We start from the raw sequence: 9,353 nt of genomic DNA, 5'->3' as shown, positions 1-9,353 counted from the left end.
ATGTTTATGCAAAAATAAGTTACAAAAATATTATAAATATAAAATATTAACAATAACTTTATCAGTGCAGCCTCACCTGCGCCCTTCAATGCAGCCTCTCATGTGCCCACCATTGCAGCCACACTGTGCCCATTGCAGTCCCACTGTGCTCATTGCAGTCTTGCCTGGGGAGAGGAATGCATGGCTGGAGGAAGAGGAGAGCCGAGGGATAGCACGCTGTTACCAGTGCTTACATTATAATTGTCACCGCTCTGCTTGACACAGCCCCACCTCCTCCTGACCTGCGCCTGTGATGGACAGAACATCGTTCCAATGCTGTGATGCCTTCTGTCTATCACAGGCGCAGGTCAGGAGGAGGCGGGGCTGTGTCGAGCAGAGCAGTGACAATTATAATGTAAGTGCCGGTAACAGTATGCTATCCCGTGGCTCTCCTCTTCCTCCCTGGGGCGATCGCTGGGAGACCGGCTCCCAATCAACACCCCGCTGACGGTGCCCCCCCATCAGGCAGGCGGCCCAGCTCGCAAGCCCTCATTTTCCACTTGCAAAACATGAGTAGGCGAGTGGAAAATTTGAGGGCTGTAGTGTATGTAAAGTACTACTATCTTGAAACTCCAGTGAGGGTGGCAATTCTAATGCCCACCAAGTATCCCTAGGCATTAGATTCTGCCCTCCCAGGTCAGGCTGTGTAGTTTATACAACAAACTGAGCTGGCTAATTAGCATGAGCTCCAGCATACTGATGTGGCAACACAAGTTAAAAGTAACAAAAAAAACATCCCTTCATTAAAAAATAAATAAAAAATAGTGAGCTCCTCCCTTCAGGCACCACATCGTTTGAACATGTATGGAATCCTTGCTCTGCTTAAGGTTGGTTTGGTTGGCTCTTTGCCCATGTTGATAACAGAACAAAATCGAATAGGACTCGTGGCAGCAATATTGTGGCATTTTGTACAGCCATCCATTAGGTTGGTTAGCCAGGTATCTATTACTCGTGAATTGCGACAGCCCCTTTAAAAAGAAATCTTCCACAAACATTGAATATGTGCCACAGAATGCAGATCAAGACTCAGAATAGCTGCTTAATTTGCAGCTTCCAAGACACACTTAAGCTGGCCTTACATTATACAATTTTCTTATTCAATTTCCTTTAGATTTATATTCAAGGCTTGTAGTGCAAGGGCCTCCCTAATTGCATATAAATTGAAAGCATTTGGGTTTGACCTCATATTATATGGTTTTGGTAAATCTAAAGGAAAAAAAATTGTACAACAAAATTAATGTACGGCCAGCCTAAGATTTAAAAATCTGGGGCTGGAGTATGTGGCTAAGACATATTAGATAGAAAAAAATAAAACGCAGACAGCTACCAAAATGTAATATGAGAAAATCTATTAGACTGCGTTGTTGCTAGGAAGCTTTATGTAGCACATGTACTCCAGTAGTCCTAGGAAAATACAAATATAGTAGAAAAAGTAGGAAATCTCTCACCACAAAACAAATTACCACCAACAAAGTTATACACAAAATATATATGTATATTTTTATGTATATACATATGCTTGTGTATCTGCGTTATTAACAGTGTCGATTCCCCTCCCCCCCCCTTTTTAGTCAACAGAATCAACGCCAGAAGGCGGCCCTTTTGAGACAGTCTTTTGCAACACAATTTGTCTGTCTGGTAGCGGAGGTTCAGGTAAAGGCTGGATTCCACACTCTTTACTTGTGACCACATTTTTCTCTTCTGGAGATTCAACTGAATGAGTCTCTAATGACTCTCCATCAGCTGTGCCACCACCATCAGACACTTGATCCTGAAGGCCTTCAATCTTCTTATTGAGCTCATTGCGCTCTGTCTGGAGGGCTCTGCAGAGTTTTTCCAGACGTTCAAGTTTCACTTGCAATGCTTTGTGCTCCTTATCCCTAACAGTTTTCTAGAAAAAAAAAGTAGGAATGGTTAATACACCACAAAATGCCTAATGTCAATGGTAATCATCTCAAATCCTGAAGAGCCACCAAGTCCTCATGTACACAGAGCATCGGTTTAGCCCCTAAGAACCAGAAGATATCTAGCATTAATATGAAGTTATTCTGGGGATTGAGATGCATTAATGCTCAATCACTAGAAGTGTCTAGAGTTTAGAGTTTAGATGCGTTTAGCATTTTTTCTGCTCTTCAAACGCCTCTCCTGGTCAAAGCTTTGGCGTTTTGTTTTTTCCCAGGCTGTATACGCTTCTATCCTAATGCATAGGTAAAATTGATGTGTGCATGGACACAAGTGCTTTTACAGGCTGGACAAAAAAACAAAAAAAAAAAAAAAAAACAACAAATGCCTGTAAATGCGGGGTTTAAGCCAAGTGTGCATGAGGCCTAACAGTACATATGCTCTTCAGTTTTTCACAGCCTCTCAAATGATCTAATCAGTTTTCTTACAATGGGGTACATAGTAGTACTAGGTACTATGGTGCACAGGACTATTCAGTACTCATTTTATGCAGGCTTAATTTGGCTCATAAATGACAACACATTCCTTGGCAAGGCAGGCCAAAGAGTATGGCAAATTAATGCAAAATTCCTACAGCTATAGTCACATCAATTGAAGCAGGTCTCAGTGCAGGCAGCTGGGTCCTGGAGAAATCGTATTTATTTATAATGAGCAAGGAAAGAAAATTCTTTATTGTTCATTAGGGACACAGGACTCTGTCATTCTGATACAATTGGGATTATGTAGCCACTTGCAGAAGGGTTTGGACACTGGCAAAAAAATAACACATTGGCCAGCTGGGAATAATCCCTTCAACTCACAGCATTTTTTTTTGCTATTGTCCTAGGCAAATGGTGGTCTAATCCTTTTTAGCTAGTTATTTACCCTCTCCCCAATAAAATGTGCTACATGCTGCTGAGCTGGGTTCTCTATGCTGCTATCCAAGTCAGAATTTCTTTGGAGATGCCTTGAAAACTGGGCCCCAAAGGACCAAAGAATGTTGAGCCTGGATAGAATGCAAACGGAAGGCATTGGGCTTTGCTTGTGGTGCTTCCCAGACTTTCAGGAACTGTTAGCCACAGAGCGCTTTCTAGGTCCAGAATCATAGCACAGCCTCTGGTGTGACCCAGACTCCGAAGACTTAATGAGCAACTCCTGTTCTGCTGTTTATGCAGAAGATGTTAGCACACGGAGGATGCAATGTCATTAGTTTGAGTGTAGCACATACACTCCCCGCTCTGTTCCCACATGTTTAATACTGGGAAGCTTCTTTCCACTATAGCGCCCATCTGCAACAGAAACCTAGTTTTACACCTTGGTTAGTCTTTACTGAAGCCTAGTGACCTGGCCACCTAAGGCCATTGAACCTCTCCTTCTTAAGCAACAGAATGGTTATTTACCTGCCATTCTCTGTTAAATTAATCCTGCTCAGCAGTACAACATATCAGATACCAAGTACAAGACAGGCAGTCCCAGTACATCAAGTTGCTCCAGCTGACAATCCACTAACAGTTCTGGGAGAGCCTGTCCCTTCTAAGGGACCTGACATATAGTCTGGATCATTGTCCCCTGTTTGAGTCAACATCATCTTCAGAGTCTCCCATAGTTTAATTAGGGGTGGCTCCCTCCTCTGCTTTATCCAAGAAAGAGTTCTCCACAGCTATTCTGGGCCAGGTGCAAAGATCCTCTGACAGAAGCAGTGGATACTCTGGTGGCTCCATGGGATTAGTACAAACTTATCTATGTCTTCCCTCTTCTGAAACTCCTTCCTCATTTACTCTGAATAGATTAAGGGCATTTCAGTGATTCTCATAGCACCTTGTGTACAAACTGTGGACCCCCTGTAAGTTCATCCACATCTTCTATAACAAGGACTGGTTTACTCCTCTGCTTTATGGCCGCTGGTTTTAATGCCACTGCTATTGAAGCCCAGGTAAGGCTTACTTCACCTGGTACCAGGGGAAACCTTTTTACCCCAAAAAATACTCAAGGGGTTGATCTCATAACCTTTATAACTGTCTCCCACTTGTTGGATAAGGCTTTTGTACAGGAAGCCTCTGATGTAGCTCCTCCTGTACAATCTTCTACTGTGAGATAGGAATTTGATTCTATTGGCCACACACACACACACACACACACAAAAATAAAAAATTATCAGGGATTTTCCCTATACATTCACTCTCTCACAAAGTAGCATTTCTTGTTGCTATCACTCCTGTAAGAAGCGTGCCTAAGCTGGTGGACATGTCTTTTTTTTAAATCTTTCTGGTCACATTTTCCTGTCAGGGTGCACTCCACTGGATCTGCGAGTGCTTCTTGGGACTATAAGCATCAAGAAACTGTTTAACAGATTGGCAAGGCTGCTTCATGTTTCTCTTTTAATACAGTGCACATCCGGAAAGTATTCACAGCACTTTTTCTACATTTCATGTTACAGCCTTATTCCAAAATAGATTAAATGTATTATTTTCTTTGAAATTCTACAAACAATACCCAATAATGACAACGTGAAAGAAGTTGGTTTGAAATCTTTGCAAATTTATAAAAAAAATAAAAAAAAAAATCACCACATGTACATAAATATTCACAGCCTTTGCCATGACACTCAAAATTGAGCTCAGGCACATCCTGTTTCCACTGCTCATACTGGAGATGTTTCTTCAACTTGATTGGGGTCCACCTGTGGTAAATTCAGTTGATTGGACATGATTTGTAAAGGCACACACCTGTCTAAGGGTCCAGAATTACCAGTGCATGTCAGAGCACAAACCAAGCAATGAAGTCCAAGGAATTGTCTGTAGACATCCAACACAGGATTCTATCAAGGCACAGATCTGGAAAAGGGTACAGAATAATTTCTGCAACATTAAAGGTCCCAATGAGCACAGTAGCCTTCATCATCATCCGTAAATGGAAGAAGTTTGGAACCACCAGGACTCTTCCTAGAGTAGCCAAACTGAGCAATCGAAGGAAAAGGGCCTTAGGTCAGGGAGGTGACCAAAAACCCATTGGTCACTCTGACAGAGCTCCAGCGTTTCTCTGTGGAGAAAGGAGAACCTTCCAGAAGAACATCCATCTCTGCAACACTTCACCAATCAGGCCTGTATGGTAAAGTGGCCAGACAAAAGCCACTCCTCTGTAAAAGGTACATGACAGCCCACCTGGAGTTTGCCAAAAGGCACCTGAGGGACTCTCAGACCATGAGAAACAAAATTCTCTGGTCTGATGAAACAAAGATTGAACACTCTGGCCTGAACAGCAAACATCATGTCTGGAGGAAACCAAGCATTGCTCATCACACCTGCCCAATACCATCCCTCCAGTGAAGCATGGTGGTGATTTTTTTCAGCAGCAGGAACTGGGAGACTAGCTAGGATCGAGAGAAAGATGAATTCAGCAATGTACAGAGACATCTTTGATGAAAACCTGCTCCATAGTGCTCTGGACCTTGGGCTGGGGCAAAGGTTCATCTTCCAACAGGACAACGACCCCAAGCACACAACCAAGATAACAAAGGATTGTGAATTTCTGAGTGGCCCAGCCAGAACCTGACCATTTCTGGAGAGATCTGAAAATGGCTGTGCACCGACCCTTCCCATCCAACCTGATGGAGCTTGGGAGGTCCTGAAAAGAAGAATGGGAGAACCTGCCCACAAATAGGTGTGCCAAGCTTGTAGCATCTTACTCAGAAAGACTGAGGCTGTAATTTGTGCCAAAGGTGCTTCAACAAAGTATTGAGTAAAGGCTGTAAATACTTATGTACATGTGATTTTTTTTTTTTTTTTAATTTGCAGAGATTTAAAACAATACCCCATAATGACAATGTGAAAGAAGTTTTTAACATTTTGAGGAAAATAATGAATTTAATACATTTTGGAATAAGGCTGTAACATAACAAAATGTGGAAAAGGTGAAGGGCTGTGAATACTTTACAGATGTCCTGTACGTCTGACAACTTGTTTTACCAGATGTATGTTCAAGCCTCAACAAAAATGGGTCCCACAGCTCCCATCCCATGGTGTTGTAATCTACTCCTAAGTACTGCTTTCTTTACAAAATTATGCAAGTTATACCTAGCTGGCCAACAGCCTTTTTTGTTTGCCAGTGTCCAAAGCCTCCTGCAGGCAGCAGTATAACTCAATTATATCAGATTTTGTAACCAACGTAAAATAATTTTTGCATTAGGGCACAATTGAAGTCTCATCTTTGGGTTACGAAGTTGCCTACAGAAGGATTCAACACTGGCAAACAAAGAACTGTAGATTGACCTAGGATATGCCCTCCTGCAACCCGCATGCCTCAGGTTTGTAGCAAAGTAGTACTGAGAGCATGATCATACACATGGAGAAGTGGGACCTGCATCTCTTATTGAATTCAAAGAAACACATTTTATGGAAAGTACAAAAATCCTGTGATATTGCCCGTTCAGGAGACTGCCAAGTGATTTTCCCCATAGGAGTATTTTTCTTGCACATTTAGTAGAGAGCATACAAACTATAAATGAGATGATCAGCAGGTGTGCATTTTCTTCCTGTTTGATTGTCATGTAGGTTGACAAGTATGAGCGAAAAGCCTGCACACATGGTTTCTGGTGTAAGTGCCATACCAGAACGTGGTGCAAGAAACCCATGTTCGGTGCATGTCTCCTGCACTGCGTTTAAAATGCACAGAGGTTGAGAACTGCAGTGGGTGTCAATATCAAATTAACAACACTCCAAACGCAGTGTGTTTGCCTGCACCAGATCACATGGTACAGAAGTACCATGTGATCCAGTTGCAGTGCATTTTCTAAATTAGTGCATGCACTACTTTTTGTGCAGTCCAGAGCAATTCAACCGGTTAAAATGAACAGGCTTGCGTGTTCCTGTACGATTCTTGGTGTGAACCTACCCACAATCAGACAGATGCTTTCTCACTAGAATCAAAACGAAACAATCATTCCGTGACCATAGAATTTACCTCTCAAAGAGACTGATTAAATTCTTTTTAATTGAAGAGCTTATAATTTTTTTTTTTTTAGGAACACATGATAGTAGACACACAACACTAAAATCTGAGAAAAGAATTGTAGGATGCTTTCAAAAAAATAGGACAACAAAGATATCTACAGTCACACTCACCTCTTCAGCCATTTGTAATAGGGCTTTATTGTTATTTTCCCACTTGGTACGCCAAACAATGGTTTCTTTTTCTAGTTTCTTTATTTTCTTGGTCATCTAAATAATAAAACATCAAATGGCAGGATTAAAATTATTTTATTTTCCTTGAGGAAAAGTCCTATTTATTGTTTCCGCAACACTGTTATATCTTCGACTGTATAAATAGATCTATGTTTCCAAAACTTTACCTGTTTAAATACTGTATTGAATCATAAGATCTGTATGCATGAAGGTAAAAAACCTGTGTACCGATCCTCCCGCCGCCCTCTCCTTACCCGAGCCAAACCCTGATCCAGCAATGTGCATGAGAGCTGCAGCTCTCCCGGGTCTCTCCCTTATTGACTGAGACAGCAGCAGAAGCCATTGGCTTCCGCCACTGTCAATCATAGCCAGCGAGGAGGGAGTGGAGGGCAGGACTGAACAATGCTTTGCATGTTTTATAGACACACTGAGGTGGCTTGGGAGCAAGCATGCACGAGTTGCCCCCAGAACAAGCAGCTTGCGCTGGAGGCACTCGACAAGGGGGAACAGCCAAAAACCCCAGCGAAGCCCCCGAAGAGGACAAGGGCTGCTCTCTGTGCAATACCATTGCACAGATAATGTACATTTTTTTTTTTTCTATAAAATCTTTTACAACCCCAGCCTGGGGATCCTCAAAAAAAGACAAAAAATTAAAACAAGAAAGAAGGCTTCCAGAACTCCAGAGCTGGATTCCTGAGCTACCAGGCCAGGGACAACCTGGTTCCCAGTAACAGATGAACAGGTATATCCCAAAACAGGAAAGACTTGTCCCACAACCACAGAGAATGTTGCCTTGCAGAATTCTGGATTGAAACTGGGCAAATAGGAATACATGTCCAGGATAAATTCTCCCTTAGGGCTTGACGACCTGGTGGCAACGACAACTTAAGCCAGAAAGAGAGATAGAAGGTTCAATGTCGATCTGCTAATCGGTGTGGCGACATGATTAGAGGTACGGTAAGCAACTGAGGATAGGCAATGTCTAAAACTTCAGTTTGTAGCTCTGGGAGTCTATCTCCAAAACCCAAGCCTCTGAGATGCAAGCTGTCCAAGTGTTCGCAAAGTTAAATAAGCATCCCCCTGCTCTGGAAAGTGGGAATGCACCTTCATGCAGAGGAAGGCATGTCCGAGGATCTGAATGCAGGTGGGTTGGGGGAACCAAGCTTGGAGGAAGTGGGGGTCAAGGGAGTAGAGTAACGAAGGACAATTCTTACAGATAAGGAGGGATGGTCTTTTCAGTCTGTTCTTGATGCTTCTCCCACTGAGGAAGAGGCATGCTCTAGCCACCAGTAATATCCTTGATGATATCAAGAGCTGGTTCAAAGAGAGGCTGTCCCTCATAGAACATGCAAATTAAAAGCTTTACACACAAGGGTTTTCCAGTCCATCACTTTAGCTAAAGTGTCTTACATATATGAACATGGGACACATGTAAACAAATGAGATGGGAGGCTTCTAGCAAACCAACCCTCCATAACTTGAACACTTCAGCCATCTGCTTTGTTAAACCATGTCTGACTGGTTAAAATTACAAAGTAAGGTCACAGCCAGAATCGAACAAAAGGCCCTGCCAGTGAGAACAAAGCGTCAGAAGGGTTTTCAAACGCTTATCAGTACAGACATCCAGAACCAGCCTACAGAGTGCCCTATGTGGAAGCCAAGCACTCAAAGCACACTTACAGGCTATCCAGAAATGGTACACCTAAAGCCAGGCTGAGGGCGACAGCACTGGCTAGCTGTATTGTAGACAAATATCCAGTACAACATAGAGAAGTGTCATTATTAAAGAAAAATTTTCACAAAAAAAAAAAAAAAAAGTTATGATAATGCTGTAGAAGAGACATCAATTATCCTGGAAACCTAGCAAAAAATGCTGGTAGTGAGAGGGATTATACTGGACTGGCCTACAGATTTTTGTTTGCCAGTGTTCAATCTTATCAATCTTACTGTAGATGGCAGTAGAGCCCAAAAGGTAGACTTCCTCTGTGTTCCTCAAACGATTAGGAAGAAATATGAATTGCATGGAAAATGTTAAATGGTTATTCTGATGCTACCACTCCATATAAGAACATAGGACATAAAATTAACCAAGATAAGGTAAAATGAGTTAAGAGAAAAAACATTTAGAACACACCTAGGGAAGACAGTTAACCCCTTGATCGCCCCCTAGTGTTAACCCCTTCCCTGCCAGTG

The 9,353-nt window shown here is 42.3% G+C and overlaps 1 protein-coding gene across 1 annotated transcript in view; it reads right to left on the bottom strand.

Annotated features, from left to right (window-relative positions):
• Nucleotides 1-1,371: 1,371 nt before the first annotated feature.
• LOC143958933 (gamma-taxilin-like) overlaps nucleotides 1,372-9,353 on the bottom strand; it is a 90,169-nt gene continuing 82,187 nt past the window's right edge. The window contains exons 9-10 of the mRNA XM_077467921.1: nucleotides 7,101-7,196; nucleotides 1,372-1,930 (exon numbers count right to left, since the gene is read on the bottom strand). Of these exons, the coding sequence (XP_077324047.1) occupies nucleotides 1,607-1,930; nucleotides 7,101-7,196 (420 nt within the window). The 3' untranslated portion in view covers nucleotides 1,372-1,606. The remainder of the gene's footprint in view (nucleotides 1,931-7,100; nucleotides 7,197-9,353) is intronic.

This window comes from Lithobates pipiens, unplaced genomic scaffold, assembly GCF_037356315.1.
Source record: "Lithobates pipiens isolate NorthernLeopardFrog02 unplaced genomic scaffold, aLitPip1_a1.2 Scaffold_65, whole genome shotgun sequence".
In the NCBI taxonomy this organism is placed as follows: domain Eukaryota; kingdom Metazoa; phylum Chordata; class Amphibia; order Anura; family Ranidae; genus Lithobates; species Lithobates pipiens.
The sequence above is the reverse complement of the archived record's forward strand: the minus strand, read 5'-3'. Positions and strand labels throughout refer to the sequence as shown.